Genomic DNA, 19,061 nt, shown 5'->3' on the forward strand with positions numbered 1-19,061 from the left:
GATCCCTTCAATAGAGGCTAATTCCTCTTCCATTCACTGTCACACATTTCTTTCAGCCCTTTGACACTTAAAAGAAGTCTTATCCACCTCCCTTTTCCAATGTCTTTGATTTTTCAAAATAACATGTTTTTAAAATATCATTCATTTTTATCTCTTCTAGATTTCTTCCTCTATCCCTTTTCCTCCTAGATAGTCATTCCTATAGAACATACAGTATTCCTTATTCGAGAGGAAGGTGGAAAAAAATAAATCAGTGTGACTATTACATCAAAAAAAAATAAAAGTCTCCCAACCTCTGCCAGGAGGTTGGGTGTAGAAATGTGAAAGTCAAACTTGTTCTTTATACTTATACTTCACTTCACTTTTTTTTTGGCAAGGGGTGGTGGCATATTTTTCAGCCGGTTATCCAAGAGTTATTAACAAGGTTACTCCATTAAATAGTTTTATATGATCTAAACATATCTATGGGATATGTTTGTAGCCTTTAAAGATTGAATCTTGCCTCAATATTGATAAATGCTTCTTTAGAATTACTGACAGTAAACACATGGGTATCATATGTTTCAGGTGTTTATTTACAATTATTTCTGTAAATGAAAATATCTGGTGTAAAAAAAAAATGTGAAACCCTTACTCTGCTCTAGTCTTTTATCAAGAATTGCCCCTTTATATAAATAGGTAATTCTCATAAAAATTTTCTAGTGATTAGTCAAATCCATTGGTACCAAGTTGCTTGGTAATCAGTCTTTTTTTTTTTCTGGTCATAATGCTATATTTCTTTAAATCATTATCTTTCTCTCTGAGATCTTTAAAATGCATTCTCCATGTCTTCAAATGCCTTCAGGATATTTCTTTTATGTCTATAAACAAGTTATTAAACATTAAGAGCCTGCTAGATACTGTGCTTAGTACTTACGTACAAATATGAAAAAGATAGGCCCTTTCCTCAAGGAGTTTGCCATCTAATGGAGAACCATACTCAAAGGAAAACTGAAATGTTGGAGAACTGGTAGAGAAGTCAAATACAGAATAATTAAAAGAACCCACAGAAGTGCAGAACGAGGGCAACTGGAGAAGCCAAAGAAATAAAAATTGAGTACTGCCGGAGCAATTCTAGAATTCCTTAATGATTACAGCTGGATGGGAAATGAGATAGCTATGATGTGCCTGTCTCTTGCCTCTCCTCTTTTAATGGAGGTTGAGGAGTTCTTGTCTCTCTTCCCCAATTCAGGGCCTGAGGGTACTCTTGAGGTATGAGTAGCAAAGTTGATTGGATCTTGCAAGATGATGTGATTTACCAAGGATGAATTTGTGTACTGTGTACTTGATTGGGTACAACTCTTCACATCTTGTTGTTTAATTCCATTTCTGCTTTATAACATAGCAAGTCAGTCCTGAGGATCTGTTGTCCAAATGTGCTAATTCCATTCTCATCACTGCTAAGTTTGTTATAAAATATTGATGAATTTGTGTTTTCATATCCTTGTTGTCATGCTCTTCTTAGATTTGGCGTAGCTCACCAAAATTTCTATGGAGTACTTTATCTTTGCGGTCTTCTCTTTTTAACTGTTTCTTCTGGTGATACTGCTTGACATTTTCTCTTAATCTCCTATATAACATTCAAGTATTTGGTTATGGAAGTTTCTGGGCTTAGTATACTTTTGTTGTTATACTTTATGTTGATTCTGTTGATTCTGATTTCTGTAGGAAATATTGATGGTTCATGTTGTTAATTCATCCTTTTTTCATTTTCATTAGGAAATGTTTTACTATTTGGCTTAATGGATCATCTTAGTTATTGGTAATTTCAGTTTTACTTTTAATTTTTATCCTTTTTTTCCTGATGCCTCTGTTTTAATAGTTAGAGGACCTGATCATACCCAATAAATCCAGCTCTTAAATAGATATCCAGTTGTTTCCTGTCTTTGAAGATTCAGCCACATTTACAATTCGTGGCTATTACTTCTCAGGGACTTCTTAAGAACCCTCTGACTTAGAAAGCTTCCAAGCAGTAGTTTGCAGTGGTATTTTGCCTCGATGAAACTACGTACTAGAACAGAGAACATAAGCTCTTGATTCTCAGAAGGGGCAAGAGAAATGTGCGAGTTCTTTTAAACAATTACCCGTTCTATGTCTTCCTGCACCAGCCAAATAACTGCCCTCTATATTTCTAAGAGTAGGCATGGATCCAAGACTGAACCTCCAGAGGCTTGTTGAACCTAATAACTACCGCCTCCTTGTGGTGATTCCTGAGGTGGAGACAAATTGTAATACCCAAAAGAATCTGGAGACTATTGATCAATCAGCAAGCATTTTTAAGTGCCAGGCACTGTGGTAGACATTTGGGTTACGAATACAAATATGTATCATTTTGTTAAATATGCTATCTTAAAAAGATAACTACTCTTTTTAAGTTGTAAGTTAAACACTCTTTGAAGTTGTAAGTAGCTACAGGAGCAATCTTTCAGTTAGGCTCGAGTTCCCAGACAGATAATTTTTAATCTTCATCCCTTCAGACAAAAATATAAGAAATCCCAGCAATAAAAAAACCCCTAACTTCTGATGTCCATCCACAGATACAGAAAGTATTGCTAATAAACACTAGATCTTCTACAAGGAAGCAATTCTAAACACATAGTATTTAGATTTAATAGGATGAGTTCACAACCTGAAATATAAGTACACTGTGAAAGTAAGTTTTATTCAAAAGAACACAATAAGTTAGGGAAGTATCAGCTTTTTTAGAAAGATATATTCAGATGAGTAAATCCACAAATTGCAGTCTTAAAAGCATGTGGTAGACTGGTATAAAGTGAAATGAAAATATCTGACCACTCCTCAGTGTCTTTAAGCAGATCTTCACTCAGTTCATACTCAACAGCTGGGTATTCCCCAAGGCCCTTTCCTCAGTGTTCTTCTGTCATCCCTATATATCCTATCTCACTTTGTGAATTCATCTCTATACACATGGTTCATATATCTCAATATCTACCTCTAATCACCTTCCTGAGTTTTCATCCTGAATCACCAAATGTATCATCGTCCTCTTGTCATCCACATTCACAGCATCACTGTTATGCTCAACTTCTTACATTAATCTCACAGATCCAAACTTTTGTCATGCTTTGTCATTTATACCTCACAACACCTCTCCTACCTGTCCTGTTTTCTCCACTCAAACAGGCACCACCCTCAGACTATCTTCTGGAGTATTATTATAGCCTACTAAATTATCGCTCCTCCCAACAGGTTCATTCTGGTTACAGGCAGACAAGGTTATGACAGTGGAGACATTATTCTCAGAGGCGGCAGCCCGAGACTAAGGGTAGAGAGGGAGTATCAACCTGTCCCTACAGCATCCCCAGCATTTTTCACTTACTGACCAGTGCTCAAATTTGGTTTATAAAGAAGCATATAAAGAAGGCATCATGCCCACAATAAGCTCATAAGTTTACATTAACTATGGTTATATAATGATGCATCAGCACTAAGCAAGCACAATGCTGGTGTTTACGGGCTAAGCTTATCAGCATCATGCAAGTGCAGAGCGAATGGCCATGGTTCACGGATCCTGGCTACTTGTGCCAAATTGGATCCATGCCACCTTACCCACATCTACCAAAATGTCCTTCTTAAAATGTTGGTCTGTCGTTTTCAATTTTTTCTCCCCTCTCAGTAAACTCCCATGGCTTCCTTTTATCTCCAAGAGCAAATATGAAGTGCTCCCTGTTTTTAAAGCCCTCTGAAAACTCACCTGTTGCTTTATTTCTAGACTTCTTCATGCCCTAAATAATCTACTTACTCTGGCCTTCTTGCTGTTTTTTATACAAGTTCCTCCATATATATTCTGTAATAATTTACTATCATCACATCCCATGTGGAATACTGTGCTCCCTTCTGCCTCATAGTTGCCTTGTTTCCTTCAAGACTTAGCTCAAGTGCTACATTCTGCAGGTCTTTGCCAGTCCTCTGTGACTGTGTGCCTTCCAACTGAGAGGCACTTCCTTGTGCACAGTAAGTATCTGGAATGTATGTGGTTATTTGTATGTTATCACCTGCTTACGGATGTTGTAGGCTCCTTGAGAGCAATACTTAATACAATTCCTGGCACACAGAAGCTCTTAATAAATATTCCTTGAGTGTTTACACCTGGAAACCTGGAGGTAGCTAAGTGGCCCAGTGAACAAAACATTCAACCTGGTGTCAGGAAGACTTGTTCAGATGTGGCCTCAGATACTCTCTACCTGTGCAACCCTGCGCAAGTAAGTTAGCCTCTATTTGCCTCAATTCCCTCAACCTCAGAATGGGGATGATAATAGCACATGCTTTGCAGGAATGTTATAAAAAAATCAAATGAGATTATATTTATAAAAAGCACTAAGCTTAGAGGCTGGCTCATAGTAGGAAATATTTAAATGCTTGTCAAATCCCTCCCCTTAGATAAAATAAATGAGTTTTGAAAAAATGTAATAAGCCAGGCATGAAAGAATATTTTTGTGATAAGGAGAGGAAATGGGAGAGATCTTCAGTATTCAGGTATCTACGGCAGCTCTGTTTTTGAAAGCAGAACAGGTAATTAATTCCTGACTTGCCTTAATGAAGGAAGTAACAAAATATGTTTGGCACCTATCCTTACCAATATGGAAAGCTGAAATGACTTGCATTTTAAAATGAAATAAAGGCATTAGGAAAAGAAATCCAAAAAATGTTCTAACAAGCCATTTTTTCCATTGCTTTTCAGTTCAATTCAGTAGATATCAATTAAGAAGCTAGAAAGCTGGGAGATGAGAGAGTTAATTTTTTCCCCCTCTCTTTTTTTTTACACTATTATAATTACCGATACTTTCAATTTTCCTCATGATATAAACATAACCCCATAAATATAAACATAATATAGAAGCAGATCCTTGCAGGAAGTGGTAATTTTTCTAAATATCTTTACAGTGAACAACTCTAAGTATCTCCTTTTGCATGTGGTAAGATATCTCAGTTTTGTAAATTAAGCTTTTTTTGAAGTGTATTAAGGTTCAGAATATTGAGATGCTGTTAAGAAATGACTACTTCATTGTGATAACTGGTTTACTCCTACCATGTTTAGTCTCATAATTTGACTCACGCTTAGTGCTATTTAGAGGATCCTCAACCATATTTTGCAAATGTCAATTTGAGAGATGCCATTTTAATTGCTTCATGAGTCATTTATGGTCTATTACTTGACTGATGATAGTAGTATTGTCTGAAGGTTTGTTTCATATCAACAGAAGTTCATAAGGCCATTTAGATAACAGTACAGTAAGAACTATGGGTTTAATATTGAGAAATGGTGGTGTTATGAGTCACTTGCTAAACTAAAGAACAAAGCCACAATACCAAAGAATGCTAATTAACTTAGGGATAGTGCCTTGACTGAGCTCCTTATGTGGGTAAAAAGTAGGAGACCTAGGAATCAAACTTAGGCCTTCTCATTCCAGAATCACTGCTTCTGGATACCCTGTGCTGCCACATCAAAATGCCTCTTTTAACCCTCTTTTCGGGTGGCACATAATTTGTGATTTTTTTTAAAGTTCAGTGTCCAAGTCATTTCTGCAAATGAATCATTCTTAGCACATAAAATATGTTTTTGAAAAAGACAATATGTACATTCTATTGTGTGTAAATGTTCAATACACCTTAATTTGTTTGAAAGTATTTCTGGATAAAAGAGGACATTGATCTAACAGTTCGATTTTTTTTTAGTTTTGAAATTTTAATTATACTTAAATTTCTTCTAATAATTAAATTGCTTTGTATGTCAATTATTGGATGCATATTTTGCTTTGCAGTTGACAAAATTTGCTTTGTAGTTGTGCAATTCTGCTGGGCTTCTCTAAACCCAAGAAGAGTTAACTTCAAAACTAATAGTTTGTAAAGAAGTTTGGCTTTCTGAATGACCAAATTTTGTAATTTTGGAATAGAATGTAGTATCAAGTATAGTTTTTGTTCTACCACCCATTGTTAATTGAGTATTGGAAAGTTCAAATGTTTTACAGAAACATATCAACATTCAGAGATAACTGAATGTTATTTCTGCTTATTTTCATCTAGGAAGCCTTCTTTGGAAAAGACCTTCTAGATACAAGTAGGCAAAACAAGTTGTGTCTAGATAACCTGTCAGAAGAATCAGCATCTCAACTTACATGTAAAACTAATATGAACGCAAACTTTTTAGATCCTTCTTCTGACCCTCTGCTCAGCTCAACCTCAACTCCAGTGAAACCAGGAACTCAAGGTATATAAAATTCATGACAATTCAATAAGTTCTTATTTTATTTCCTTTGTATCTATGGTTTGTGCCTTAAATATTTATACTTTTAACAGCTATCTTTTTTTTTTCCTGATAAGATGTCAGGAAACCTTCGTCACATACCTTTCCAGGATATTTCTTAAAATGCAAAATTGAATGAAACACAACCTTGGAATCAGAATATTAGAGTTTGATGCCTGGCTCCATGTGACCCTGAGCAAGTCACTTCATCTTTATGAATACTCTAGGATTATACAAGCTACCTTACCAAGTTATTGTGAGCAAATCTTGAACAGGTCTAAAAATATGAATAATTATTGATATCAGTAGCTGCCCTAGACTTTTTTACTCTCTTGGTGTTTCTCTTTTGCATTTTGTTTTTACACATAAATCATTTGGAAAATTTGGAAAGGATAATAACATAATAAACTAAATATTTCAAAAGATTTATTTTAGAACGTATGACATTAAAATATTCTTTTTGTCAATAAATTTTGGTTTTTTCTCAAATGGAATTAGATGCGGATTTTATTATTTTTTTAGTGGTCTTTCATTTTTTAATTTTAGTTCCCCATATACTGCATATCATATTAATCCAAGAATCTTAACCTTTTTTGTTCCATGAACCTCTGGCAATCTGAAGTCCATAAAAAATGCTTTACAATTCAAAAAATAAAGTATACAGTATTACAAAGGGAACCAATGTTATTGAAATAAATATGCAGTTTTTTCCTATCAAAGTTCATGCAATCCTGTCCAAAGACTGCTTCTGGAGAGCTCAAGGTGAGAACTTCTGACCTTTCATAGACTCCTTTAGCTCTTCACTGTATTTCTTTCATATTTAAAAATACTACCTGCTCATGTCAATTTAGTTGAAGCTTGACATAGATCAGATGATATCAGATAGAAACTATTGGTAGCATGCTATAGTGAATAGAGTCTTGGGTTAAGAGTCCTGGGTTCTAGGCCAGTCTCTAATATATATTAACTGCAAACCTGCACAAAGCACATACCTTCTCCCCAAGCAAATTTTCATGACTATAGACTGGAAAATAGTTGCCCATCTTGAATAGTATATGTATTCTCCTCACTCACACCTATCTACCACTGAACTTACTGAAATTAGGTCCAAAGTCAGTATTAAAGTTTCCCTTACTACTATTTAATGGAAAGAGCAGTCTATTAGAAATGCAGAAACTTTTCCCCCTGTAACTCTAACCACATGACTTACGAGCAAATCTTTTCACCTCGTTGTGATTCAGTGTCTAACATGTGGAAGTTTAAAAAGTTCATCCTCATATTCTAATGGTTCTAGTATTCTGTTCAGATTTTCTGTTATGGCAACTAAGTGGCTATAATAGTTTATCTTCAGGTTTTATTTAAAATGTAGACAAATAGCACCAACTTTTTTGATATATCATTTTTCACTATTAGCAGACAAATTGTGAGATGTCAAATTTCTTTTATCAGCTTTCTTAAATAGTATCTTAAATAGTTTGGATACTAGTTGCATGCAGTTTTTAAACTTTGCCAGCCAAAAATAAAATTATCCTATCTGAATTGGAGATTTAATGTACTTAGACTCACAGGCTTCAAGAATTGTGGTCCTGCTAAAGAATCTCCATAAATTAGATTTCCAAATGACCAGACTGCTATTATTGTTGTTGTTGCTGAGTCATTTGTGAGGGGGCTGAGTCTTTGAGATTCCATTTGGGATTTCTTGGAGTGGTTTGCCATTTCCTTCTCCTGCTCGTTTTACAGAGGAGGAAACTGAGGCAAACAGGGTAACGTGACTTTGCCTAGGGTCACACAGCCTAGGGAGACCAGATTTGAATCAACTCAAGGCTTCTTGACTCCAGGCCCAGCATTTTATCCACTGCATCATTTATCTGCCCCATTACTATCAATACTCCATATGATTATCTTACTTTTTTTGTCCCCTCAAAAAATGTGGACAATAATTGTTGACAAATGTATTATTAAATTTTATGTTATATATTTGTGTTATGTATTTCATCTGTAGCTTTTAATTTCTCCTATGTAATTTCAGTTTTTAAGTCATAATGTACTAATGAGTTATGAATTCTAATGTAAGTAATATATTGTTGAAAACCCAGGCAGTTTCTGTTCTTAAAAGCATTTTTGCCTTAGAGTGTATAATTCATCAGCTTCTTTTGTATGTTTTTTTTTTGAATACTGTTTCTTAATGAATTTTTTTGTGTTTTGCTGCTATCCTTTATTTGAGTGACAAAAGGAATTCTAAAAGCAATGTAAGCAAATCGTTTTTTTTATTTTTTTCCCCAAATCATAGAAAGATACACATACACATATATACATATACATATATATATATACATATATACATACATATATACCTATACACACACACATATATATACACATACATACATACGTGCACATATACACACACACACACACACACATATATATATATATATATATATATATATATATATATATATATATATATATATATACATACGTATGTATGTATGTATAAAAATAAATATAAAATTTAACTATCTTGCCCTTTTTCTCGGAGTAATTGTTAGCTATCTTGACATGGTCCTTGCTAGAGTTGCTTTTCTACCAGCTTCATTGACCTAGATGGTCAATTACTTACTCTAGACAGATTGTTGATATGTAATTCCAAACCACAGGGTCTTCCCTCCATCGTATTTTTTCCTTCTTCAGTATTCTGAGGAAGCAAGAGGAACATGTTAACCTGATGATAGGAGAATGTTTTATATGTTTCTGTTCTGTCAAAACTAGGAAGCTCCTTAGTATCCATTTTTTTAACCACAAATTTGAATAACAATCATAATAAACAAATGTAGTGTTTTGAGATTTTCAAAGTGCTTTTCTCAGAATTAGTCCTGAAGTGGATAATATGGTTATTATCTAATTTACAAATGAGCAAACTGAAGATCAGAGAAGTGTCTTCCCTAAGGTTTCCAATTAACAATTGTTAGAATATGTCCAAGAACTAAAATGTTCTGATTTCATATATCCTGTGATATTTCTTCAGTGCTGTGTCTTGAGTATTTGATTGCCACGTTTAGATGCTGCTCTTTTGGAATGAGAACATGAAAGGAAAAATATAAAAAATATTACATAAAATTCATAGCTTAAGATTTATTTTCTGTGTTGGTTAGCGGTGATCATATCAACAGTATCCTGACAGCTTCAGAAAATGCTGTACCTTTATTTGGGTGAGTGAGGGAAAGTGGGTAGGCTTGTTGCAGCTGACTGCAAGCTTCATGTTTCTTTTCCTATGTGAAGAAAGTTCATAGGCACAGTCAGCAAAAGGTAGTAATAATTTTTTGCACAACACAGATACAGGATATCATGTGCTTTCTGTATTTCCCCTGTTATAGATAAACTAGACCAGGAGTGGGGAAGTTGCAACCTTGACATGTGGCTTTCTAGGTTGTTTGGTGTGGCCTTTTGACTGAGTCCAAGTTTTACAGAATAAATCCTTTTATTAAGGATATTTGTTGTTTGAAGTTTGGATTCAGTCAAAGGGCCACACTTGAGGACCTAGAGGGCCATATGTGACCTTGAGGCTGTAGGTTCCTCATCCTTGCACTAGACTCTGAAATAAGCGGGGCAGCTAGATGGTGCAGTAGATAGAGTGCCAGGTGTGAAGTCAGGAAGACTCATCTTTGGAGTTGAAATCCAGCCTCACACAAGTACAAAGAGTCAGACACAACTCAAAAAACAACTGCACAATAACAGACTGAAATGAATGGAAACACTATGTTTGACATAAATTTCATTTATTTTATTTTTTAACTTTGGATTTTCTGTGTACTATTGAACTGTGGTCTTAGGTGAAAGGCAATCTTGAGATCTTGTGCCTACATAATAGAATTCTTAAGTCCTACCATGAATTGTGTACCACGGAAGTTCAAATTCCATTAAGGTGATTCTCCAAACAAATAATAATGTCTTCATGAAACATAAAAATTCTTTCTAAGGAACATTTAATGTGAATGAACCAGTATTTTCTTCCAGCTGGTTTTCTTGAAAACCACATTTACAAACCAGCCTATGAAAAATTCAATTGGTGCATCTATTTCTGTATTGTACTTTGGATTGTCTTACCAAGCTTCATTTCTTCTTAAAAACATAAGTTTTATTTGGTGTGTTCAAGTGCTGGCCTTTTCCCTTTTGACAATGGACAAATCAGATCATCTCTTTGTGCCTCAGATTTCTCATCCTTAAAATGATGTATTTGGACTTAATTACTTCCAATATTCTCTGGATTCTAAGTCTATGACCCTGGAATCCTTAATTCTGTGGTCTCTACATATTTTATCCTTAAATATGTATTCTGTAGTCAGCCTTCATAGTCTCTTCAATATTTGCAGTTTTTATCGTCTTCCAGTTGCCTTTTGATTTTTTTTCTATCGTTCTTGTTATCTGTCATCTTTTGAGGTATTGGAATATTGCCATATTAAATGGTATAATAGTATTCTATTATATTACTGGAGTACAAGTTTTTTATGTTACACCCTCAGCCATAGAACAGAAATTACTTAAAAATTTTTGCTGTTAAAAATAAAGCAGCTATGAATATATTTATGGAGATAGCTTTTTAATTTTATCTTTAGGATATTAAGTAGCTTGTTGAAACAAAACATCTATTCTGTTTTGCAATTTGTAATGTATTTCAAAATTGTTCTCTAGAAAAACAGCGCCAATTTGCAGTTCTATCTACTATATACTTATTTTCCAGCATTTTGTAACTTTTTGTTGTTATTGCTCATTTAGTAAGTGTCAGGTTCCTTCCAATCTATTTCAGTTTTTATTTCTTTGCTTATTGGCCTTAACAGTGTTGTAACTCATTTTTATAATTGATTGCTTCTCATATTCTTCTGATTCTCATTCTTTTGCCATTTGTGCATTGTTGATTGGCTATTTCCCTTATTTATATCAGGTTTCTAAAAGATTTGGATTGGAACATTTGGTTATATTGTTTTGGGGTGTATCAAATTTATTTGTATCCAGATTAATGCGTCTACCATGAGTTATCATATATTTTGAGCAGATTGGTCTTTCTTTTCTCCATAGTGTAGATAAACATACTCTTTTTTCCTTATCAATTTTTAACTCAATAAATTTTGAATTTATTGTACTGTATGTTCAGAGACTTTTTAAAAAATCAGATTTACTCGTTCAGTTATCTAAAGATTTTTATTAAAGCCTTTCTTCAGTGTTTGGCGTCCTTGATTTTTATGAATTTTATGAAACAATTGTAGGTACAATAAAAGCATTGTTTTACTATTGAAAGAACATTGGGCTCAGAATCAGAAAGCCTAGGTTCAATTCATTATTCCACCATTCACCAACTTGGACAATTCCCTTAATTACTGGAAGCCTCAGTTTCCTCATGCAGTAGCAGAAGCAGCATAATTTGTCTTTGTTGTCAGCAAGCATTTATTAAGTTACTATATACCACTTACTGTAGTAAGCTCTGGAGAAGAATACTCTAAGAAAATTAAAAATAGTACCAGCTCTCAGGGACCTCACATTCTAACCGGGGAGACAAGATGCTTATAACTATGTAAAAGCAAAATATATGCAGTATAAATTGGATGGAAGACCTATGGTTCAGTTCTTTTAGTTGTGTCCTATTCTTCCTGATGTTATTTGTTGACTTTTGGGCAAAGATACTCAAGTGATTGGCCGTTTTGTTCTCCAGCTCATGGAATATAGTCAACGAGAGAAGATGAGGAGAGCTTTTGAATTCATATCTAGAAGAGAGAAGCCAATTTTGACTGGGTTTTTTGCTCCTCTTACCTTTTTGAGAGTAATAAGGAAATGTGAAGTAATGTAAATAAAAATAGCATCATAACCCAATCGTCCTACATGCAATGTTATTATTACATTCTACTTACGAGATCCCTCTTTTATTTTATTGGTATACTTTTTTTTTTGGTCAAATAATAGTTCTTGCTAAAATTATCACACAGTCTATCTTGAAATTTAGTATTTTGTTTCCTTTTACCTATTTCTTTTTTCTATATTCCCTTAACACTCTTTCTTTTTGGTATTTCTGTATAAATTTTGTTATCTACTATTTGGAAAATGTTAAACACTAAGGCATTTTAGGTGTTGCAAAAAATGTTAAGGGTAATAAATCTGATTAGTTCATCATGAAAACCTTGTCACTCAATTTTACTAATTTTTTTTGCACCCATAGTTAACGTTGTAAAAATATTACAATTTTGTCAGTAATTTTTTGAAAATATCACATATATTGGTGAGGGGGCAGTGTGGTAATAGAAGAGAAAAAGCTAGCTTTAGCATCCCGAACAGGCATGATTCATACGTTTTCCATATACTAGTTGTATGACTAGTCATTTTAGTTAACCTCTCAGACTTGCCAGGCATTTTCCAAGGTGATTGTACAGGCTGAAATGCGTTCGTCAAGGAATTTCTTCACTTGGACCTTTCTACATCAATGAAATCACAGGTGGAGCCCAAAAAAGGTATAAGATATATTGAGTTCTTTCCATGCACTTATGTGATCCTCATAACACTTTGAAATATGTTTGTACTACGGGTATTTTCCCCATTTTGAAGTTAGAAGATCTGCAACTCAGAGAAATTAAATGACTTGCCCAGTTATCACATGACTATCAAGTATTGGGGATGGAATTCAAATCCATTTCTTTGTTTATTCCCAGTCTGGGGTTTTCTCATCATATAAAGGTATTTATTTATCATCTCCATGGGACTACTTTTCAAGCAACGGTGTTATATTTTGGACTAAATTAAACATACAAATTACTTCATACAGAGCAGTCGATATAATGGTTTTCCAGGACGTTGTACCTCTTTTCCCCCTTAAGAAACCTTGACAACTGGATTTCTGAAGTTATTTGATAGAAAACGACTAGTTAATTGCTGTATGAAGTCTCTCATTCCAGACACTCCATTAAATACAGATTTTAAAATATTTTGTTACTTAAAAAATTGAGTTTGCCCAAAGATTTTTTAAAATCTTATTTAGTGACATGAAGTTTTCTGAAATGCTAATAATAAAGCATTGCAGCTGACATACTTGAAATGTCACCTGGTGACAGAAGAATTTCAGATAATAAATTTAATTTGGCAATGTACAATTTTTTATAATCAGGTACTTTTGTAGTCTTTTAAAATAATTTCATCTTTTGCCCCCTATTCAAAAAGAAGTAATAAGTATCAATATGAATTTTTTTATATGTCTTGGGTTCAACTTTAAACAACCAGTCATCAGAAAATCTCTCTTTTTAGTGTCTGGTTCCTCCAGACTGTTCATGATGTGATATGTATAATATTATAGTGCCAATCCAGTAACAGTATGCCATGTACTTTAAATTTTTAGCTCATGTGTGGTGCTGATGTCACAGGGCAGTTATATTTGTGTCTGGAAAACTCTTAACAGTTGGCAAAGAAGCATAGACGTAACTTATACAGAAATTGAATTTAAGATCTTTACTTACTGACGTTGTGTTATATATCCTAATCGTAACACTATAAAATATTCAGAAGACTCTCAGTGTGAGTAGACCTGTAGACTTTGTTTGATTTTTTTTCCTATGTAATTGCTTATGTGCTCACCATATTGTTGTTGTTCAAATCTTAGTCAAATAACTGCTCAAAACACCTCATTTAACATAAAAATCAATTTAATGTACTAAGTTGAGGATCATTTAAATTACTCTGGTCTTTTATGTTTCTTTCATAACCTATCTATATTTAATAAGCTACATTCTCTCTTTTTTTTGCTTTTTTAATGTGTCTTTTTTTCCTTTTTTTCTTTCCTTCCTTCCTTAATATTTTTAGTTTTTGGCGTTGATTTTCACAAGAGTTTGAATTACAAATTTTCTCACCATTTCTAGCCTCCTGCACACTCCAAGATGGCATATATTCTGGTTGCCCCCTTCCCCAGTCAGCCCTCCCTTCTGTCACCCCACTCCCCTCCCATTCCCATTTCCCTTCCTTTCTTGTAGGGCAAGATAAATTTCTACGCCCCATTGCCTGTGTATCTTATTTTCTAGTTGCATGCAAAAACTTTTTTTTTTGTTTTTGAACATCTGTTTTTAAAAACCTTGAGTTCTAAATTCTCTCCCCTCTTCCCTCTCCACCCACCCTCCCTAAGAAGTCAAGCAATTCAACATAGGCCACATGCGTATCATTATGTAAAACCCTTCCACAATACTCATGTTGTGAAAGACTCACTATATTTTGCTCCTTTCTAACCTATCCCCCTTTATCCAATTTTCTCCCTTGAACCCTGTCCCTTTTCCAAAGTGTTTGTTTTTGATTACCTCCTCCCCCATCTGCCCTTCCTTGTATCATCCCCCCTTTTTTATCTTCTTCCTACTTCTTTTCTGTGGGGTAAGATACCCAATTGAGTGTGTATGGTATTCCCTCCTCATGTCAAATCTGATTGAGAGCCAGGTTCACTCATTCCCCCTAACCTGCCTCCTCTTCCCTTCCTACAGAACTGCTTTTTCTTGCCACTTTTATGCGAGATAATTTACCCCAAATTCTGTCTCTCCCTTTCTCCCTCTCTCAATACATTCCTCTCTCATCCCTTAATTTGATTTTATTTCTTTTAGATATCATCCCTTCATATTCAACTCACCCTGTGCCCGCCCTCTCCCTCCCTCTCTCTCTCTCTCTCTCTCTCTCCATATATATATATATATGTATATATATACATACACATACATACATATATATATATATATATACATACACACACATATACATACATATATATATGCGTGTATATATGCATATTCCCTTCAGCTACCCTAATACTGAGGTCTCATGAATCATACACATCATCTTTCCATGTAGGAATGCAAACAAAACAGTTCAACTTTAGTAAGTCCCTTATGATTTCTTTTTCTTGATTTTCTTCTCATGCTTCTCTTGATTCTTGTGTTTCAAAGTCAAATTTTGTATTCAGCTCTGGTCTTTTCACTGAGAACGCTTGAAAGTCCTCTATTTTATTGAAAGACCATATTTTGCCTTGGAGCATGATACTCAGTTTTTCTGGGTAGGTGATTCTTGGTTTTAATCCCAGCTCCACTGACCTCCAGAATATCATATTCCAGGCCCTTCGATCTCTTAATGTAGAAGCTGCTAGATCTTGGGTTATTCTGATTCAAATTGTTTCTTTCTGGCTGCTTGCAGTATTTTCTCCTTGATCTGGGAGCTCTGGAATTTGGTGACAATATTCCTAGGAGATTTCTTCTTGGGGTCTATTTGAGGAGGCGATTGGTAGATTCTTTCAATTTCTATTTTGCCCTGTGGCTCTAGAATATCAGGGCAGTTCTCCTTGATAATTTCTTGAAAGATGATATCTAGGCTCTTTTTTTGATCATGGCTTTCAGGTAGTCCAATAATTTTTAAATTATCTCTCCAGAATCTATTTTCCAGGTCAGTGGTTTTTCTAATGAGATATTTCATATTGTCTTCCACTTTTTCATTCCTTTGCTTCTGTTTTACAATATCTTGATTTCTCATAAAGTCACTAGTTTCCACTTGCTCCAATCTAATTTTTAAGGTAATATTTTCCTCAGTGGTCTTTTGGACCTCCTTTTCCATTTGGCTAATTCTGCCTTTCAAGGCATTCTTCTCCTTATAGTCTTTTTGGAGCTCTTTTGCCATTTGAGTTAGTCAGTTTTTTAAGGTGTTGTTTTCTTCACTACTTTTTTGGGTCTCCTTTAGCAAGTCATTGACTTGTTTTTTCATGGTTTTCTTGCATCCTTCTCATTTCTCTTGCCAATTTTTCCTCTACTTCTCTAACTTGCTTTTCCAAATCCTTTTTGAGCTCTTCCATGGCCTGAGAGCAGTTCATGTTTTTCTTGGAGGCTTTTGTTGTAGGCTCTTTGACTTTGTTGACTTCTTCTGGCTGTATGTTTTGGTCTTCTTTGTCACCAAAGAAAGATTCCAAAGTCTGAGACTGAATCTGGGTGTGTTTTTGCTGCCTGGCCATGTTCCCAGCCAACTTACTTGACCCTGGAGTTTTTCGTCAGGGTATGACTACTTGTAGAGTAAAGAGTACTTTGTTCCAAGCTTGAACAGATTCGCTGTTGTTTTCAGAGCTATTACAGCCAGCTATACCACCCCAGCACTCCTCCTTCCCCAAGAACCCCCAACCCAGACTGGACTCAGATCTTAAGCCGGCTGTGCACACCTGCTCTGATCTGCCACTTAATTCCTTCCATCAGGTTGGCCTGGGGTAGGAAGCAACTGCAGCTGTAGTTCTGTCCTCATAGCCGTACTACCTCAGCTGCCCCGGGGCAGTGGCTGAACCGAGAACTCTATCACCCTGTCCCCCGCAGCGTTTCCCACTAACCTTCTCTCTTGTCTTTGGTGTTTGTGGGTTGAGAAGTCTGGCAACTGCCACAGCTCACTGATTCAGAGTGCTAGGGCCTGCTCCACACGGCTTCTGGTTTGGTTGGTCCGTGCGGCCCACACTGGGCTCTGCTCTGCTCCGCTCCCAGCTATGTGCGCGAGAGACCTCACCTAGCCACCATCCAGGATGTCCAGGGCTGGAGCCCTGCTTCCTTCTGCTCTTTTGTGGGTTCTGCAGTTCTAGAATTGGTTCAGAGCCATTTTTTATAGGTTTTTGGAGGAACTTGGAGGGGAGCTCATGCTAGTTCCTGCTTTCCAGCCACCATCTTGGCTCGGCCCCCCGAGTTTCTTATAAATAATGTTTTTAGTGTGTTTCTCATGGCCAACTTTTAATGTTTTATTTCCTACAGCTAATGCTGATGACCCATTAGCTGACCTCTCAGAAGTATTAAACACAGAAGATGACATCCTAGGAATACTTTCTGATGATTTAGTAAAATCTACAGATCATTCAGGTATTTTTAAACTCTTTGTAATTACTTCTGTGTTATAGTGTCATTTGTATTATACTTATCAGTTGAAGGAACTTCCTTTTTTTTGGAGAAATTTCATGCTATTTTATTTGACTTCATTCTGTTTTCCTGCTTATATGTGGAAAGTATTTGCCCTTCACTCTTATGCCAGGAGTGTTGTTGGATGTAATCATACATTGATTTTCTCCCATTCTCTCGTTCTTGTTTTCTTTCTCTCTCCCACTTTCTTTATCTCTTGCTCTTCTTGGTCTCCTCTTAATATCTCAGAATTTCTCCTTATTAGCTCTTTCTCATTCTCTTCTTTTGGGATCATTTTTCTGTTTCTCTCTTATGATAATCATCCATTTTATTTGGTTTGGGTCTTGTAGGTCTTGATTTATGCACTTTCCAGGTTGAGAACTCACCTTCCCCATTTGGTAAGAATCCAAATAATGGATGAACCATGATAGAAGTAGTTTTTTTTCCTAGTGATTTCAGCAAAACAACCTATATATGCATGCATACATATTCGTAGTGCTTTCTTATTACTAATTCATGCTTTCATTTTTCACCATCTTTATGTAGTTAAAACAACTTAATTTGTAATTTTTCTGTGTACTGGATTGAGTTCTAAAAACAAATTAAAATTGAAAAACCTTTTTTTTGCCTGTCCATATATCCTTAATATATTTTCTTGCTCTTTTGTTGTCTGTCATAACATTAAATAATTGATTCTTTAAGATGTTGTATGGAGCTTTGTTAGTTTTCGGTTGGAAGTTTTTTTGTTGTCATTTAAACCCTAGCATTATAGTAAAGCATGAATTAAAAAAACCCTTTCCTGTCTTTCTTCAGAGACATTTCTCAAGAAACATTAATGCCAACTTAGAAGGCAGCCATTTAAAAGTATCAATTTAGAAAAAATTGTCAATTTTTACATCCAGAATTCATCCAGAGTCTCCCTTCTACTTGCTCCTTGCCTTCCTTGAAAATTAAAATTAGTGTAATTTTATGAAGATGGTAATTGTTTAATTGCACAGTATATCTAAAACTGACTAATTATATGCAATAGATTCACTGCTTTCTGTATACAAATAGGTATTTGAGTATTTTTGCTAGTGCAGATAAAATTTATCTTTTTGCAAAGTAGCTATAATATAATATGAATTCAACAGAAAAGCAGTAGTATTCTTTTCAAGTTAAGGATCTTAATTTGAATATCAGTTACGTTGTTGATAAGGAGAGATATGTCTTCCTCAAGAATAGTCTGAGTTGGCGATTTTTTGTTTGCTATGTTTTTGTGTTCTTCATGAAATTCATTTCTAATTTAAAATTCTTCAAAACTGCTGCAACTATAATATGCCTAATATAGTATACAAAATGTTCTTGTATAAAACTCATCTTTTTGCTTTTTAAGCAAAACTGCAAATTATTTGAAAACTTTTGATGGTAAACTTATATTAAATCAGAAGTCTTTCGAAGATGTGATGTCAGATAATCTGATTTTATTTTATTTTGGTTAGATTGTGGTACATTAATATCACATTTTTATATGTAACAGTCATGTGTCCACTAAATTCATTGTCTGATTTAATGTTTCATTTCTTTAGCTGGCCTAGATATTGGTTCCATCTCTGATGATCCTTCCTCTTTGCCTCAGCCCAATGTTAATCAGAGTTCACGGCCATTGAGTGAAGAGCAACTAGATGGCATCCTCAGTCCTGAACTAGACAAAATGGTCACAGATGGTAAAATATTTGCCCTACATCTAGGCTTTCTAAAAGACATGAGTAAATACAATTTTCAAAGATTTCTGCATGCTTTAATTCTTCATTTAACATATATTCCTTCACATGAATTAAATTTAATACTATTGTTCGTTT

At 34.8% G+C, this 19,061-nt stretch overlaps 1 protein-coding gene across 4 annotated transcripts in view; it reads left to right on the forward strand.

Annotated features, from left to right (window-relative positions):
• KMT2C (lysine methyltransferase 2C) overlaps positions 1–19,061 on the forward strand; it is a 297,401-nt gene that overhangs the window by 203,274 nt on the left and 75,066 nt on the right. For 3 of the 4 annotated variants that reach the window (XM_036759103.1, XM_036759101.1, XM_036759102.1), the window contains 4 exons: positions 6,085–6,268; positions 17,080–17,184; positions 17,571–17,618; positions 18,789–18,926. In XM_036759103.1, coding sequence (XP_036614998.1) covers positions 6,085–6,268; positions 17,080–17,184; positions 17,571–17,618; positions 18,789–18,926 — 475 coding nt within the window. The remainder of the gene's footprint in view (positions 1–6,084; positions 6,269–17,079; positions 17,185–17,570; positions 17,619–18,788; positions 18,927–19,061) is intronic. The other variant, XM_036759104.1, reaches the window with a different exon arrangement.

Source organism: Trichosurus vulpecula, chromosome 5, assembly GCF_011100635.1.
Source record: "Trichosurus vulpecula isolate mTriVul1 chromosome 5, mTriVul1.pri, whole genome shotgun sequence".
Classification (NCBI taxonomy): Eukaryota; Metazoa; Chordata; class Mammalia; order Diprotodontia; family Phalangeridae; genus Trichosurus; species Trichosurus vulpecula.